The 18,930-nt window shown below is 34.2% G+C and overlaps 1 protein-coding gene across 11 annotated transcripts in view; it reads right to left on the bottom strand.

Annotated features, from left to right (window-relative positions):
- Positions 1-3,114: 3,114 nt before the first annotated feature.
- PPIP5K2 (diphosphoinositol pentakisphosphate kinase 2) overlaps positions 3,115-18,930 on the bottom strand; it is a 72,386-nt gene continuing 56,570 nt past the window's right edge. For 6 of the 11 annotated variants that reach the window (XM_047851196.1, XM_047851210.1, XM_047851228.1 and 3 more), the window contains 3 exons: positions 15,067-15,207; positions 11,212-11,337; positions 3,115-4,835 (listed from right to left, as the gene is read on the bottom strand). In XM_047851196.1, coding sequence (XP_047707152.1) covers positions 4,723-4,835; positions 11,212-11,337; positions 15,067-15,207 — 380 coding nt within the window. In that variant the 3' untranslated portion in view covers positions 3,115-4,722. The other 5 variants (XM_047851180.1, XM_047851201.1, XM_047851189.1 and 2 more) reach the window with 3 other exon arrangements.

Below are 18,930 nucleotides of genomic sequence, written 5' to 3'. Positions count from 1 at the left end.
TTGCCTGGAAGTCTTTATGAGGAAAAGCTGTCCTCCATACACAGAGTCTTCTAAGGGAGCTATATAGTCAAAGACACCAAGGGCCAGCATGCTTATATTCATATCTGCACTCCTAGCCCTGACACCTCCATTCAGAGGCCTCATTCTTACAGGACTCCTTCAGGTGTCTCCACCGAAACCTTCTTCCCGGGGACAGGTCTTGACCAAGGTATTCTTCTCCACTCTGTTTTCCACTTCTAGCCTTTCCTTCTCTCCCTGTCCCCAGTTCCCTGGGTTCATAAAATGGCAGTGCTCCTCAGCAATGATCAAAATTTCCACCAAAAACTGTCTTCAAAACACTGAGACAATTTCCTCCACCTGCACTGCTTGATTGACCCTTGCCCAGTGCCATTCAGTGGGGGGCTAGGAAAGAACAGTGAGGAGCCAGTGCTACATTCCTTTTTGGCCTCCTGCTTATATTGTCACAGTAAGTAAATAAAAATTTGATTATTATTTTCATTTTGGCTCATTGCCTTAATTGACTACCTCAACTAGCAGCTTAGCATAGGGTTATTGCTAAACATCCTACTATGCAGAGAACAGCTCCCAGAAAAGCATTAAACAGTCCAAACTGTCAACAGGGCTGAGGCATTTGGCGGAACCTGACTCCATCACCACCACCTCCAGAGCCAATAAGCCCATGGATTTCTCGTAGAGAATGTTATTCATCCAGGAGCGATAGATGACCAAATAAGAAGGCCTAATCATACTGAAATGAAAGACTATTCCATGGCTGAGGGAGAATTTTCCTCAATTTTTGTTGTGTTGGACATGAACAAGAGAACATAAAACCCTGACTGCCACTGGCAGCCATCGTGTGAACATGATGTGTGAACATTGTGGGAAAGCAACTTTGGGATGAAGTACTTGTACTATGCTACAGGAGTGAGGTAGAGAACCCGGGTCTTTGATGACAGTATGACTGAAAGCACTGTGGCCAGAACGCACCCCGTCTGTGGACTTCCCAAAATGGGTAATAAATTTCCTTATGATTTTAAGTTTCAACTGGAGTTTTTCTTACTTGCAATGAAAACTGTTCTACAAAAAAGATCAAAAAAAAAAAAAAACCTAAAAAAGCAATAAAAACAAAAAGCATTAATCTAAAAGCAGAAATATATTACATATAAAAACACTACACTAATGTATGAAATAGGAGGAATCCTAAAAGTGAATCACAAAGCAAACCACACTATTTTAAAATACCTAAACACAGTGACACAAACATAAACAAATTCAGGGATAGATAAAGGTGTATCAAGCAAATGTACTTTAAAATAAAACGTCATAATCTTAATATTTGACATTTTAAACTATAAGGCAAAAGCATCCAATGAAATAACAACAAAAGATATTGTTATAATGATAAATGTAAAACCCACATTGTAAATCTAGCAGTCATGAATTCATATGCAACAGAAGACATAAAAATATAGAAAGAAATAAAAAAAAACACAGGCAATAAAAGGAGAAAATCCTTATATGGAAAGTTTTCTTTACCTCTTTCAAGTCATGACTAAGCACATGGGCCAAAGGAAAAGGTTATAGAAAACCTAAGTGACATATTTGAGATATAATTTATATATGTTATAAAAGAATAGATTTTATAAATTTTTCCATTCTCTGAAAATACAGAGTAGACCCTTCAACAAAAACTGACCCATGTAAAGAAAACCTTACATGGCAATAGTTTGGTACCTATGAATGATTCTGTGCAAAGGGAGAGCTATTTCTACTTGAATTCCTTATATCAAGTGACCCCTTCAGAAGGATAAAAATTGTCCCCATGGGCAAGAATGCTGCTGTTGATGACAGCTCTGGGTACAGCTCAAGAGAATTAGAGAGGGTCTAAACTCACAGAGTTTACTAAGAATCCCAACATTACTAAGAATAATATAGGCAGTCTACTCTGCCCAGATAAACCAAGGATAAAATGAGGTCATATTAATGAATACTATATGTAAAGCACACTTTGATAAGCACACAAGGAAATACTGTGGACTTTCCATTAAAGTATGCACACAAGACCAAGTAAAAGCAAAATCTTAGCATGAAAAAAATTTAGCATGAAACTAGGTAATAGTGGACATGCACATTAGTCAGCAAAACCTGGAGGAAACTCTGGGTAATAATACTGTTCAAAAGAGGCTTTTCTCTTGTCTTAAGAATTGTAATTAGATCTTTATTGAAGAGCGATACATTTAGCTTTTCTCTTTTAATTGCTGTCTATTGCCCTTTTGTTCCATGTATATGCAAGCAAGCACACTGCCACATGTTCTCTCTCCCTTTACTGTTTCTCCTCTGCCTCCATTTCCTGCTCAAAGGAAACCTGAAATAAGCTGTTCAGCACATTTTGCTGTTTAATCCAATGTTGGTACAACACCTCAAATATATTTCCTGGTGTTTAGAATGGACTTAGGAGAATCCTATAGAACCAGGGCAGCAAAATCTGCCAGCATTGCTTCAAGGGGAAAGTGAGGTCTGCGTTCAGATGTGGGATTAAGGATGGAAAGATGGAATAATGCACCATGAAGACTAACATCCTAGAATGGCTGGACAGCTCCTCAGGATGGGCTTTCTCATCTCTGCTGCTTGGAGGACTGGGCTGCAAGAAACAGTACCTTGCAGTATTTAAAACAAACAAACAAACAAACAAACAAACAAACAAAACCCATACAGGGATAGAATCATGGGAGAAACGGATGGTTCAGTCAAACCTGCACTAAAGAGTGATAACTGTAATTTCTTGCTCTGATATATAAGACTTCTGTTGTTTTAGAAAATGATTCAAATATTCTTTCAAATCAGTTTATCTAATCAGTCTACACAAAAATATTACAGAGTTTAGTGACTACGGTGAAATCATAGTTCATGTATAACAATGGTAAAAATGAGCTATGCTGAATTTCTGTAGCTAATTTCTAGGAAATAGATATGGCCAACAGTAAGTTTTATTTCATATCTGAGATTAGCATCGTTTAATACTCAAATAGTTTTCTTATTTCTACTTTGAAAGCTAAAAGTAAAGAGATAAAGACTAGAAATCAAAAATAAGTTGCCACTTAATTGACTCTCTGATTCTGGAAATAAAATATTTTAATTAAGTTCCACTTAAAAAATAAAAGTAGCTTCTTACTCCCACACTGAGCACATTAACATTTTCACATACAGAAAGTTTAGGTACATTCAACTGTTTACAAGACATGTCTCCATATAATACAAGTACATTCACGTGAAGTATATGAACTTATATAATTGTATATATTTGTGACTTTTGCATCTGGTACCTTTTAAAACTAACACTTAATATGTTTATTTTCTAAATGTCAATTCATAGGTGATGATTTAAAGTTAGGAGAGCCTCCTGAAGAGTTTTAATAGTTGTGTTCGTATGAGAATTCAATAATATCCTAAATATAAGCTTCAAAGTAAAGCTTTAGCAATTTAAGTTACCTGACTGGCAATGCATGGGATTCTTACCAGGTTGTATTGTTTGGTTTACAGTTTAAGTCATTCGAGTGGCTTATAATTATTTGTGCACTAGGGGATAAAAAAGCACCAATACAATAAATATTTTTTCACATCACAGATGAAATCACAAAACAATGACCTCAATTTCCTTTCAAAATCTAATAGTTTGAAAAGAGCATTTATATCCAATGTTCAATCTTTAAGCTTTCTTAGTGAGATCAACTGATACACTAGAGATAAGAATGGAAATGCTAAAAAGAGGTGTTATGCATAATATCTCCTAACTACAGAATTGAGACATTCTCCTCACACTGCTGATATCCATTTTTGAACTGGTTTCCTTAGATCTAAAAAGAACTCTGAAAATAAGTGTAACATTTATAAACGATATATCAACTATGTCTCTTAAAAAGAAATTCTAAAGATGTCTTTCTTCCCGATACATAAAGCAGTATTTTCCTGATGAGCAAAAGCACCTTATGATAAGGAAATATATAAAGCAAGTATTTTCTACAAATTAATATAGAAATTTATGCACATAAAGGTATAGTCACCCCAGCTGTATATATTTTAAATAATACACAATAAAAAAAACCCTCAAAGCACATATTGGAAAAATAACCCATATGCTAGTACTCCAGTTATTAAATATTGCAGCATATATGTAATTCTAACAATTGGAGGAAAAAAGTTTCTAACCCAAATGGTCAGTGAAATCTCTTTGGAAATATACTTTAAAAATCTGTAATATGTAATCCTGGCTGTCAAATTCCAACTCAAGCTATAGGTTTTTATAGCTGACATACAATCCCGTGAAAATGAAAGTATGTATAGAGGTCACCTCACAGATTCTTGAGTAAACAGCATTACTGGTGAGACACTGGGACAGGCTAGCTGAGGTCTCCTGTCGTTTTCTTTACAGAGGGCACATAGCAAACATAATATTAAGAATGACAGACCTTCATCACCGTAAGTTTTGCTAAAATGTTAATAAACATTGTTTTAAACATTTCAAGATCATGAGAAAAGGTCCTTACCTGAATATATACAAAGAATTCTCTAGATTTAACATATTTTAAAATGAATACAGAGGTGTATAAGGAGAAACATCAATTACTTGCTTTGACAGTTTTCAGTCAAGGTTTATTACGTGTCTTTTTCTATCGAACAACGTGATTTTTATAAATATATGGAGCTCCAGCTGCCGCTAAGATTTCATTTCTTTTTCCCAGTGGTTTTTTTGTGTTCATGCATTTCTGTTTTGCTAGCTATAGTCTTTTTTCGAGATGAGGTATTAGGAACAACGACATTAGAAGGTCCGCTGGTAGCTATACAAAAAAAAGAAAAATTGTTTAGATTTTCACAAGCAATTCACATTCAAATACTACTGCTAAGTGACAAATAATTAACTTTATAACTGTGATGTAAATGAAACATTGTAAACATTCAATAGAGCATTTTTAACCTTTTAACTTTTTAGAATTCAACATCAATACAGAAAAGTAATGTCAATGGGGTGTGTTCCAAATATGTCTTTTCACTCTACATTCTTCCTGGAAAACTAATTTATTCCATCATTTTTAACTACCATCTATCTATTGTGCTAACGATATTCAAATGTATACTTTTGGTCCAGGTCTTTTCCCTTACTTCAAGATCTGTTTATTCTGTTCATCCTATTAGAAAACTATATATAGTATAGGAAACTATATATATTAGAAACTATATATTTCTATATAGTTTCTATAAATATATATTAGAAAACTATATATATTAGAAAACTATAGAAAACTATATATATAACTGACAGTAAACATAAACTTAATATGCTTAATACTGAACTTGTCATTTCCCCTTAAATCTATTTTCTCCTCTTTTATATTACCACTACTTAAAAAGTTCAAATGTTAGAAAACTATAAACAGTCTTGACTTAGAACTCATCCTTCTACATCCAAACCAACATTAAGCCCTTATGAGTTATCAAAAAGTTATTCTAAGACAGATGACACTTCTGGTATGGATGGGCAAGCTCCTATCAGACTAATTCTCCTGCAGGTTAACAAGTATAAACTCTGGATAAAATATGAAAAACAACTACTTGAAGACACTGAAGAGTAAACAAAAGCAGGTGTATACTGGAAAAAAAAAATCAACACTTGGAGGAAGGAAACTCATGTTGAGTCCCCCCCACCCCCATTTTTTTGAAAGCTGTAGGCCTAAGGAGAGTATCTGGTCTGAACCATGTGCAATGACTACAACTAAACATAAAACTCATTCTTACTAGCATGAAGAACCAGAAGATAAGTACTGGAGCAACTATAGCTGCCGGAAAATCAGGTGGGAGATCCCAGAAAGGGAGAGTCTCCAGTTATTTGTATAAAACATGATCACATTTATGGCATGGGGAGGGTAGGCTCCAAGAGTGCAGCTAAGGCCAAAAGAAAAGATGTGAAAGATGAGCTGCTGACTGCTTCAAGGAACACAGTTTTGCAACATGAGTTCGCCCAAGGTTAACCCTTTGCTTGAAAAAAACCCAAACAACTCAATACTCTTGGGAAAAGCGTAACAAAAATAACAGTCTGGAGTTTATACAACATCTCATTCATAATGTCTTAGGATGCAATCCAAAAGTACTCAATGTATGAAAAAAACCCAGGAAAACATCTTTCTTCTTGGGAATGGATAAATTGGTAGAGACTATTTCTGAGGTCAGCTACATTAGTACACAAGAATGTTAAAACAAGTACTCTTACTCAAGAACAAAGGAAAATATGCTTATGATAAATAAAATTTTGGAGATCTCTGAAGAATCAAAAAAGAGTATCTAAAACTAAGGAATAAATATCTGAAAAAAAAAACCCACTAGATAGCTTAACAGCAGAAAGGAGATGATAGGTAAAAGTGAACATCAACCCAGATTATAAAAAAAAAAAAAAAAAAAAAAAAATTTCTAAGCATGCTTGCCATAGTCAAATTGCTGAGAATCAAAGATAAAGAAAAAATATTGAAAGCAGGCAGAAAAAAATAATTCAACCCACTGCACACATTGGGACAATTCAAATTACCAAAGACTTCCCATCAGAAACAATGGGAACCCTAAACAGGACACAACACCTTTAAAACAGTGAAAGAAAAAACTTTTTTCCTCAAATTGTCAATCAAGACTTTTTCAAATACAGTAAGAGATCAGCAGTATAAAAATGCTAAAGAGATTCAGGTAGAAGGCAAATAAAACCAGATGGAAACAAAGATTTAGAAAAAGGAATGAAGACTGATGGCTAATGTGTGGATAAATAAAATACTTTTTTCTCTTCCAAGTGTCATTAAAATACATGACTGTGTAAAGCAAATATTCTAACATTGTATTGTAGCCTTTATAATATATGTGGAAGTAACATACATGGATAACTATGTGTCAAGGATGGGTGGAGAGGAAGGTAAATGAATCTACAGAGTTGCAAGGTTCCTACATTTTACTCTGAGTAGTATAAAATTATCTCTAAGTAGATCATGAAAAGTTAGAGAGGTGTATTTATAGCCACTAATTAAAGAATGATGCAAAAAGGTAAAGGTACAAAGTCAGTAGATAAGTTAAAATAAAACTCTAAAAAATATTGAATACAAAACAAGGCAGAAAAGAATAAAAGAATAACAATCAGAATGTATAAACCAAAAATATAATAACATAGTAGATCTAACCCAACCATATCAATAATTACAATGTTAATGAACCAGAAACATTGCAACTATAAGGTAGATATTGTTAGAATGGGTTTTTAAATTTTTTAAAAAATATTTATATTCTTTGAGAGAGACAGAGAGAGAGAGAGAGAGAGAGAGAGCGAGAGAGCGAGCACATGTGGGGGAGGGGGGGAGGGAGAGAGAGACAGAGAGAGAGACAGACAGACAGAATCCAAAGCAGGCTCCAGGCTCTGAGCTGTCAGCACAGAGCCTGATGTGGGACTCAAACACATGAACTGAGAGATCATGACCTAAGCCAAAGTTGGATGCTTAACTGAATGAGCAACCCAGGTGTCCCTAGAATGGGTTTTTAAAGAAGCCAAATATATACTGCCTACAAAAAAAAAAAAAAAAAAAAAAAAAAAAAAAAAAATCCCTTACATATGAAGACCACAGGTTGTTTGGAAAAATACTCCATGCATACAGTAAGCATAAGAAATGTGAGGTAGCAAAATTCACATCAGATAAACTTTAAGACAAAGCATTACTAGGAATCAGAGGGAAATTTCATGATGATAAGTGAGTCCATACATTAGGAAGGCATACCAAATATGTATGTATGTAATCACAAAGCTTCAAAGCACAGAATAAAAACTGATTGAATTAAAGGAAGAAAAAGACAATCGTACAGCTGTGAATGGAAATTGCTCTCTAAGCAATTGATAGCACATTCAGAACCTCTCCTCCCATCCACATGTCCCCACCCCTCAAAATAGGAAAAACACATAAGATATGAAAAAGATTATCAGCAATTCTGACCTAATGGATACTGATAGAACATTACATCAATGAACTATGGAATAAAAATTCTTTTTTAGTGCTCTTGCTGCATTTAAGATGTACCAAGTCCAAATGTTAAGCCATAAAATATCTCACATTTAAAATACTAAGACTGTACAGTATATGTTTTGTAATTGCAACGGTATGAAGGAATTGGTAACAAGACATCCAAACCCCAACCCCCAAATATTTGGAAAGTAACCAATATGTGTCTAAATACTCCATGACTCAAGGAATAAATCACAAATTATAAAGTATTTTTAACTGAATGAGAATGAGAATTAAATGTAACTTTTGTGAGATGTAGCTAAAGAAGTACTCAGAGGGAAACTTAAAGCCTTAAATGTTTATATAACAGGAGAAGAAATGTCTAATAAAAAGTGATTTAAGAAACTAGAAAGAGAATAAAGGTCAACCCAAAGTAAGTAGGAGGATGGAAATATTAAAAGAGAGAAATCAGTGAACTATAAAACAAACAGCTAAAATCTGGTTCTTTGAAAACACCAACAGAATGGATAAATGCCTAGTGGGAATAATGAAAAAAAAATCAAAACACAAATTATCAGTATCATGAATAACAGAAATTATTACTAAATTCATTAAAAGGATAGTGCAGTGGGGAGCCTAGGTGGCTCAGTCAGTGAAGTGCCTGACTTCGGCTCAGGTCATGATCTCATGGTTTGTAAGTTCGAGTCCCACCTTGGGCTCTGTGTTCCAGAGCCTGAAGCCTGGAACCTGCTTCAGATTTTGTGTCTCCCTCTCTCTCTGCCCCTCCCCTGCTCTCTCTCTCTCTCTCAAAAATAAAAATAAACATTAAAAAATATTTAAAGTAAATTAAAAAAGGATAATGAAGTAACAAGAAAATTGACAACTTAGATAAAATGAACAAATTCCTTGAAAAACCAAGTTACCAAAGCCATGATTAAAATGTAACAGAAAATTAATTCTATCAAAATTTAAGTAAGAAATACCTCTCTTATAAAAAACTTCATTCAGAAAATAGAAGTGGAAGAAATACTTCCAAATCATTTTGAGGCCAGCATCATCAGCCTGATACCAACATTTAAAAGACATCACAAAAACAAAACCCAACATGAAAACAAAAACAACAACAAAAACAAAAAATAACTACAGACGAATCATTATCTTTTAAAAATGCAGGTGTCAAAATCCTCAAGGTCAAACTGAATCCAGCAACATATATATAAATTATTCATCATGACCAAGTGGGGTCCATTCCAGGAATGCAAGATTGGCTTTTATTGGCTTATGTTATATTGAAAAAGTCAAAATAACACCATTTCATCTTTATTATTTAAAAAGGCATATGAAATAATACATTTATTATGTGTCTAATATATAGAGAAAAACAATGGACCATGATTCAAAGAGCATTCAAATCTTAGGCCTACGACAGTTATGTGAACAGGGATTAGTCACAACCTCTGCAATTTTTTCATCTGTAATGGCATAAGAATGGTATTGATCTCTGAAGGCTATGTTTAGAAATGTATGAACAAAAAAAGTGTTTTGTAGCATAAAAAGCTATACAAATGTTAGCTTTGAGTTGTATATGGAATACACTGTAATTTATATTTAAGATACTTTTTCAGTTGTCTGTACCCGCATATATTGATTATTTAGAAGGTGCAAACTTTAACTATATTTAAGATATTGCCTTTAATTTATAAGGCCGGATAACCTGACAGAACTATAATCAGGGATAAATGATCAAGTCAGTGGTACAGAGTGTTGTAAGAGTTCTTGTTTTGGTAATCATATAAATACATCACCAGTGGAGGGGGCTGGGTTGGGAGTAGGAAGTAAAAGAACATTTTAGAAGAAAAATGACCTGAGTATCACAAGGATTTATTTGGGAGGAAGTGAACAGTTTGGCAACAGTGTAACAACAGCAACTAACATTTAGTGAGTGTTTACTATGTATGTCAAGTACTTTACATAGGTTATTGCATTCATTTCTGACAACCTTTAAAAGAGTACTATTACCCCGATTTTAGGACTTGAAACTGAGGATCGGAGAGGTTAGTAACTTACCCAAAGTCATAAAGCTAATAAGTAGTAGTGTTGAGATTTTAATCTAGGTCCCTCTGACTCCCGAGCCTAAACTATTAACCAAAAGAATTTGTGAGAGCACTAAAATGAGGAAAAGAATGAAGAAATTTCCAGTGAGGATACAGTCAAACCTTGGAGCTTTATAGAAGTCTCTCAAGAAAAAAAAGTATAGGGTAAGAAAAAGTGAACAGTTGGATGACCCTGTCTGGCATAGCAAAGTAGGAAGAAGAACAACTGTCAGATAAGACTAGAAGAATCGGGTAAAGGGAAATAACAGCAAAGCAGAGTACACCGTGGAAGTCAGAGTAAGAGAGGATTTCAGCAAGGATCAACCACACAGTCAAATATGCCAAAAAATAAGAACAAAAAAAAAGTTGGGGTGTCTGGCTGGCTGAGTCAGTAGAGCATGCAACTCTTGATGTTGGGGTTGTGAGCTCAAGTCCCACGTTGGGTGCAGGGATTAGTTAAAAAATAAAGTCTTAAAAAAAAATAGAAAAAAAGCTGATAAAAGATAGTTGAATTTGGTACTCATGTCATTAGACTGCGCATGGAGAATTAAAACACTGTAAAGAAAGAGACAAAAATAGGGGGCGTGTGGGTGGCTCAGTTGGTTAAGCGTCCAACTCCAGCCCAGGTCATCATCTCATGGTTCATGAGTTTGAGCCCTGCGTCAGGCTCTATGCTGACAGCTTGGAGCCTGGAGCCTGCTTTGGATTCTGTGTCTCCCCCTCTCTCTGTCCCTCCCATGTTCATGCTCTGTCTGTCTCTGTCTCTCAATACTAATAAATAAATGTTTTAAAAAATTAAAAAAAAAATCTTTCATATAAAATGACTAAAATAAAGCCTAGACTCAAAAGAAAAGCAATAGGAGACAGTTCATAAGTTAGTTTGGAGAACAGTATGAGTATGAAATATATTTTATTAACAGATACAGTGGCAGGGGAGACAACAGAGGAAAAAATACAAATACATCAACAGACTACAATAACAGTTTTTAACTCTAGGAAGTATAATGATCCTTTTTAAAAACAGATTTTAAACTCAAAAGGCAAGCTATTACTACTCCTCTAATTGCGCAACAGAATCCACAAATTCACACACTGCTAACCTGGCTTGCTGCTTGCTTTCGTATTCTTTAAGGTAGCTGGTGGTGTTGGGAGGATTTTTGCAGGTGTATACGTATTTAAAGATATTTTTCTTCTCATTACTGGACTGGAACGTGAAGCTGAAGAGGCTGAAAAGAAAAAAACAAAACAAAACAGATATGGCAGTTCAGTAATTTCCTACCAAGTCCTTACATTTAGAAATTTCTAATGACATATTTAGTGGACTTAGGACTATACATTACAGGAGAAAATAGACAATACAAGGTTTACAAAGTAAATTCGGCTACATCATCTTTCCTATAAAAAGTTCTCTCATGCTCTTAGCCCAATAGATGTTCTGTTTATACTGCAAATAATAAGCATTTAACAGTATTTACTAATGGCATGCCAAAAATAGAGCAATGGACTTAATTTTATTGTCCTGATAGAAACTCAGATTCTTAAGGGATGGCAGAGAGCTAATGGCATAATTTTACTGCCTAGTTAAAAACAAACAAACAAACAAAAACTCCCAAATTGTTTTTCTCTTAAAAATATGAAGTAGAGATTCAGGGACAGTTACTTTATAAACACTATGGTCTATTAATCTATTATATTTATAAGTAATAAATCAGACTGTCTCCCTATATTACCTAGTGAGATTTATCTTAATGCAAGGAATTTTAAAGATTTTTTTTCTCTTTCTAATCAAGGTGGAGTGGTTGAGAGGCATGAAAAGGAAAAGTACGGTAATTCTGAAGTATGAAGTCCTCTGGGGAAGGAGAGCTTCTGGCATGAGCTTCCAGGTTCTTAACTGAAGGGAGGTGAGGAGTTAACAAAACACCAACTCGCCTGCTTTTGCAATTTTTGGAGGACCTGATAGCAATAAACAGCATGTCTCTGAAAAACAAATACGTGAGCCAGTCACAGCAAATGTGTTTCATGTGGCTGACCCGTATCTACACTGAATGAATACAAATCCCATTGGCAGAAGCTCCAAGTAGTCACTAACGATATAACATATAAGTGATGACAAAAATCCCGAAAGCATCATGTAAAGCACTGCACCACTACTAAGCTCTTTCCTGCTTACATGTTTGATCCTGTCTCGTTAACTTCCATCTCTAACTTATCCAGTTAGTATTTCCACACCTTTCCCCCCATCTGATACTGTTAGTGTTCCACTGTAAGCTAACTTCTAGTTGCCACAAAATTGATTTAATTTTGTTTGAAGTGAGGAAAAAGCCTTTCTGAATGACAGAGGATTAACAATATCGGCTTCATTATAAATAGCACAAAATCAATATAGTCTACATTATAATGCTAATTCCTTGACAATTCAGGGAATTAAGTATAAAATAATATAAATATACGGTGATTACTAAATATTAATTCTGCAGTTACAGTATAAAATAGAGGATTCAGAGGCTTCTATTACAGCTGGCACCTATTTTCTTTTCTTTTTTTAATATGAAATTTATTGTTAAATTGGTTTCCACACCACACCCAGTGCTCATCCCAACAGGTGCCCTCCTCAATGCCCATTACCCACTTTCCCCTCCCTCCCACCCCCCATCAAACCTCACTTAATTCTGCAGCTACAGTATAAAACAGAGGATTCAGAGGCTTCTATTATAGCTGGCACCTATTTTCTTTACTACTCAAGAAGAACTAAAAAACCATACACTCAGAAGACATGGGTTTTTTAGTATTGCTTGACCACTAACCACTTGATTTCCTCAATGGTGTCTAAGTTTTTTTTCTTTAAAGAATAATTTTTTCTCAAATGAAATCTTAAATAAAATAGATGAAAACATATACTCTAGTTGAAGCAGCCATGCACGACATAAGGCCTAACCATTCAGCATCATCTTCCTAATGGAATTTCCAAAAGCTCTTGGGAATACAGTCTGAAGACCAATGAACTAGCTTGATTTTAAGGTTTATTCAACTCTATGAATTGCATTAACTGTATTTACGTTCTTATCTAGTTTCCTTAGTAAGTAATGGCATGGAATTTTAAGAGAACTAGAGAATATGGGGTACAACTTATATCCATGATATAGAGAAGAGCTAATCTGAACTGGAAAAGGAATTTAATATCCTTCATTAATACACCTCAATAATATACTCTGATTAACTGAATTCACTAACCACAGAAATAAAGCCATCATAATAAAACAGCACCACAGAATATACCTTCAGAGATTTTCTTTCTGTAAATGTTCTACCACAATTCTCTTTCCAAAACAGATGTCATTACTGCTGTTACCTGTAAGTCACTCACTGAAAATCTTCTAAATTCTAAATAACATTGATATCTATCCCAAGTTCTTTTTTACTAATTAGAACTTTTCTTTCATCTTTATTTTAAGATTATAAATCCTTGCCCCAGTGAAGCTGTGAAACATCAAATATAAAGGGGTAAATGGTAAATGAGAATTAATTCAGGTTCTCCACTGCATTCTGAGGAAAAGCATTTTCCATTCTATCAGCTAACAGGGAAAAGAAGATAAACATACTTCATTTTCCTAACTTTGACCTCACACAGCTTAAAGAAGTTATTTCATTTGGAGTATTATCAATTCTCAGAGTCAGACACATTCACAGGAAAACTTTGAAATTAAATCCTACTTCCTAAAACCATTCCTAAAGTGAAATATTTTAGAACATAAACCCAAGTATCTCTCCATTGCCATCAATGATTGAAACCTGACCTCTACTACTAGACGTGGAAGAAAAGGGAAGCCCACTATACTGGAGAAATGCAAGGGGTGCCATTTAGACAGAATACAATGTGACGAGAACGCTCTAGAATAATACAATGTGAAAGCCAGAAAGGGGAAGAGAACAGCAATACACGAAAGTGGCTTTCATTCCAAGACCTCTGGTTTCATTCTTCAGAGAAACACATTTATAGTATGCTCCTTACAAAAAGAAGAAAGGTATACACTCAATGTTTGTGACTTTACAAAAAATAGGACTAGCCCTAGCAAGATTCTTAACTAAGCAGAGCATGCTCTCCCAAACTGGATGCTTCCTAAACTGGAAATTCCCACAGGCTGAAGGATCCTATAGAGCTGAGGATCATAGTAGTCAGCTGACTTCTCATACCCAAAAAAGGTAGCCCTAAAGGTTTCCCAGAATGATGTCCCTCAGAATAGTGCTACATGGTGTCTAAATGTGTCACCAAAAATGTGTCTTCGCAAAAAATAAGTTTTGGAAAATCTAAGTATACAGTTTTCCTACATTAATGTAACTCTGTCTCTCCAAAGGGAGGCGGGATATAATACACAGTTTCCAAAATTTACTGAGTCATGAATCCCTTTTCTTCACACACATGCATTAACTTTTGCAGAATATTTTCTGAAAAACATAATTTGAAAACCTGTTGTCCTAATTTGCTCTCTTTAGTCAAGAGCTCCTTCTGAATCATTGTGAATATGTACCAGAGGTGGTGAGGCATGGAATGGTATTTGTGCATGTGTGGGTTAATGACAAATGGTATTTTGTAGTTTTTAAAAAGTTTATTGTAAAATCACACACAATAAGAAAATGAAAAAAAGGCCATCAGTCTATATTGTTGACTTCTATTGCTGGGTCTTAGATTTTTTTTTTTTTTTCCTTTTTTGGGAGGAAAATTTTTTGGAAGTTATAAAGAAAAGTGGTGCATTCCACATCAATAACACCAAAGAATTTCAAATAATGTTCCTTTATACCCCCTTCTCTCCTAAAATTTTATTCACTATCACTACTTGAGTTTGTTGTAATAATTCTTCTTATAGTCTGATAATATCACTGCCACAAAATAATGAAACTAATAACAATAACAACAACAACAACAACAACAACAATAACAATAATAATTATTTTCCTACAAATTTCAGGGGTCTTCCGTGGAACTTCACTTGATGGAGAAGCAATGGAAGCAAGAAATTCATCCACCTGCTTTAAAGACAGGGCATTGTGAAGAGTTTCTAGAGGACAAATAGATGGCACCATGGAATACAATTCAAAGCCTGAAAAAAAGAAATGAAAAAAAAATTGGATATTTAAAAAATAATTAAGAAGGAAGAAGACCATTGCTTAGAACTGTACAGGTTAGGTCTTTCCAATCTATCACATGCAATCACATGAGATCTCTGAAGTCATGACACCAGATGCTATGCAATATGGGACTGGAACAAGATGTGACAAAGATTTCATTTTAAATGTATTCACATAGTACTGCATGCACACAATTTCATTCTACACTTTAGTAAAATCTAAGAATGATATTTAAAGAAAAAAAAACTGGGGGGAGGGACAGAAAAATTACATTAAGTTTGTACTTTATAAAAATCAGGTCTATTTGACAGGTGAGTAAGTTGATGCCATGATGTGCCTCTGATGCTAGGATGTTAAAATTAACTTCTTGTTGAAAAATGATTACATTGTAATTACTTGAGGAGTGATTTTAAGTAACTTTTCTAGTAATACCAAGGCCAACAATACTCTCTAGTGTGACCTGAAAACCACACTCATTCATTTATGCTGAAAATCAAATTCCAAAACACATTTTACCTACCTTTATTGAAATAACTCAAATATTCTATTGTTGGAAATTGCTAGCTGAGTACCGTTAGGCCAAGTAAAAAGCAATACAAAATACAGACATGTTTGCATTCAACAATGGCACAGAAATAGAAAAATTTCATGAAACAAATCATGCACATATATATTAATACCATCAGTGAAACAAAACTGCTTACAATATACACTTTTTTAAAAAACAAGATATAGGTTATTCGCTTTTTATAAAAATTGCCTGTTGATTTAAATTTTATTCAACTGAATGGCTTTTAAAATTGCTCTCATAAACAATTAAAGTAGTAAGTCTTCCTGCACCTCTTCTTTCTAACATTCAAACTAATTTCCCTCCAAAGGAAATACTTTTAATACTTAGATTAAGATTTTATATAAAGGCTAATGTTATTAAATAAAAAGTAAAAATTAATTAAACTCAAACAGACTACAAAATTTTCTGCTTCAATAGGCATGTGCTCATTTTAACACTGACTGATATTTACTTAATTTCAGGAGGAAACAGTGACCCAAGATCTGACTAATTCTTGGCTGGAATAGAGAAACTGGTTAAAAGGGAATCTAATCTTTCTATGAAAATAACCAAAGGATTTACAAAATTGGTATGTTTGATTTTCAGGTGCAAACCAAAGCATGACGGAATGTTACATATGCTTAAAGAACAAAAGAAAACAGAAACTATACCATAACAGCAGCTAAAGCACCTAAATAAAGCACTAAAAGAATTGGGCTTGCACAAGTAATACATTTTTTTAAAGTATAAGACTCATGCAAATAAGCGCAAACCCTTTCTTTGCATTACACTGAACTTAGCAATGTTATGTTTTTTATCCTTTCATCAGAATATTGCTAAGTATTCTGTAACAGCTATTTCCTTGCATTTGCCTGTTAGATTTTATAACAGGCAAATAATAATATAATCAGGTTCCTCAGGACTGCATTTTCTCCCCATTTATCTTTAGTAAACTTTGTATTTAATGCACAATGAAAGGGTTAGCGCAGCAATTTAAAAAGCCACCCTGCTGTCATGTTTAGAAGCTATAAAAACATACCACTGGAGCCTAGACATTCCACAGAGGAAACGGACCAGCACCTATAGAGGTGTAGGTGTTCTGCACAGAGGCCCAGAAAATAAGGTAAAGCACTGTCAGAAGATACTTGTTTCACCATGTTCCTTGAACTAAAGATGAAGGGAGGGGGTAAGTCCATGATATGTATTAAGATGGAAATAACATGAAAGTTAGGGGGAAATAAAAAGTGAAAGAGTCAAATGACAATTCATAGGACAGATAAGACAACACAGTATAAAAAAGAAAAAAAATCTTGAAAACCCCAAAGAAACATTTCTAGAATTGAAAGAAATGCATTTTAAACGCATTAAGTCACATGTGTGGAAAATCCACATTTTTAAAAAAGCTTTAGCCAAAGGAATATAAAGTTACTCTATTTTATGTTAAACTTTTTTTTTTTTTTTAAAGCTTCAGTAAACACAGATTTCTCCTATGTAAAACTTTCCATACTGGCTGTAAATACATAAGCATTCTGCACAAAAACTATAGTCAGTCTTAAACCTGCAATGTCTCTTCTTAGAATTTTGTGACTTGTTTTTCTTGTGACTTTGGTTTTTCTTCTAAGAAGTTCTTTAGAAGCTGCAGCTGTATCAAATTAGGATCTTTTTCTTCAGAAAGTAGCATTTAAAGAGCTACAAAGGAGGAAAAGCACATAAGCTTTAAGGGTAAAGTTTCTTGTTGAGGATGAGATCTTCTTACTCCACCTCCAGAAGTATTTAGTGCACTTGTATAGGATCTAGAAGGGGGAGAATGGCTATAAACTTGTGTTTAATCCTTCAGTTTCATCTAAGTTTTTGAAAGACTTGACTTGAATTTTTGAAAGGTGTATTTGCAGTTAAAAGGAAAAAAAAAATTCCAGGGGATAAAAGTACCTTCATTCCGAATAAAAGCAAAAACGGGTATGTTTTCTTTTAAATTCTTCTATCCTCAATTATTTACAAGTGGTCAGTAAATATTCCCTCTTGACCCAGAAGAACAAGCTCTGTGTAAGAAAGCTGTAATAATGCAACAATTCAGTTTATAAACAATGGCCACAAAAACACTTTACTGTTCAGCCTCAGAAATTGAATTTAACTGAATGAGCTTTCTAGATTTTTAGCTTAGTGTTCTTCCTATCAGAAGTTCTCCAAATTTTAACGAAAAGCAGTGGTACCAAAAAGATTTGGTTGCTTGACAACAGCAAACCATATGGCCACATGAGGATAAAGTAAATACTGGATAAAATTTTCAGAGGTCTCCAGACCAGGTTGAGTTTGCTTACGACAAAGAGCCACTGATAATTGTTACACAGTGAAATCTGCATCTCCTAGTTCCCAAGAACTTTTCAAAGACATCATCTGGCTGTTTGACAAGCGTGGCTCAGTATTTTTTATCAAGTAGCTCAATAAAATAACTATGTGATCAGAAAAGAATTCAGGAAGAAAAAAAAACATTAAAATAATTAAGACTTAAAAAGAAAACAATACTAATTGTTGTATTTTTAAAATTTGTGTAGACTGATCACTTGAGAAATTAGAAGGGATTTTTAGGTGCTAATTTAGTATTAAAACTCATCATCATTGTGGTCATTTAAAAATTTGAGATGAGTGATGTTAAATGATTGTGTAAATTACAGCTGAAAAAGGGAGCGAGACAGTATCAATATTTTGGATTAATAGTAAGTTGGAATTACATGCCAACTGAAATTAAGAATGGAGAAATGAATGATACTGTATACCCCACAGTTTGAAATAAAAGAAAAATAAAAAAGGATGAAGCAGGGGAGTATCTTTTAAAATAAAAGCAAAACGTACCATTGGTTGGGTGTCGAGCAAATGAGATAGAAAACCTTTTAACAGCAGAACCGCGTGTGGCGTCTGAGAAAGAGAAAAACAGGTACCTGAAATTCGTAATAGCTACCAAAAGAAGGACACTTAAAAAAAGAGGGAAAAAACAAATATATAAGGAGGTTAGAATTAGGTGACATGCAGAAGGGAATGAGAGAGGGTACTGGTTAAAAGTAAAATGGCTTGAGGACAGAGGCAAAGTGTTTAATGAAATACACAAAAGAAAGAAAAGCAGGATGAGCCAGCAATTCTGTTAAGTCCA

Source organism: Prionailurus viverrinus, chromosome A1, assembly GCF_022837055.1.
Source record: "Prionailurus viverrinus isolate Anna chromosome A1, UM_Priviv_1.0, whole genome shotgun sequence".
NCBI lineage: Eukaryota > Metazoa > Chordata > Mammalia > Carnivora > Felidae > Prionailurus > Prionailurus viverrinus.
This window is presented reverse-complemented; position numbering and strand designations above follow the sequence as displayed.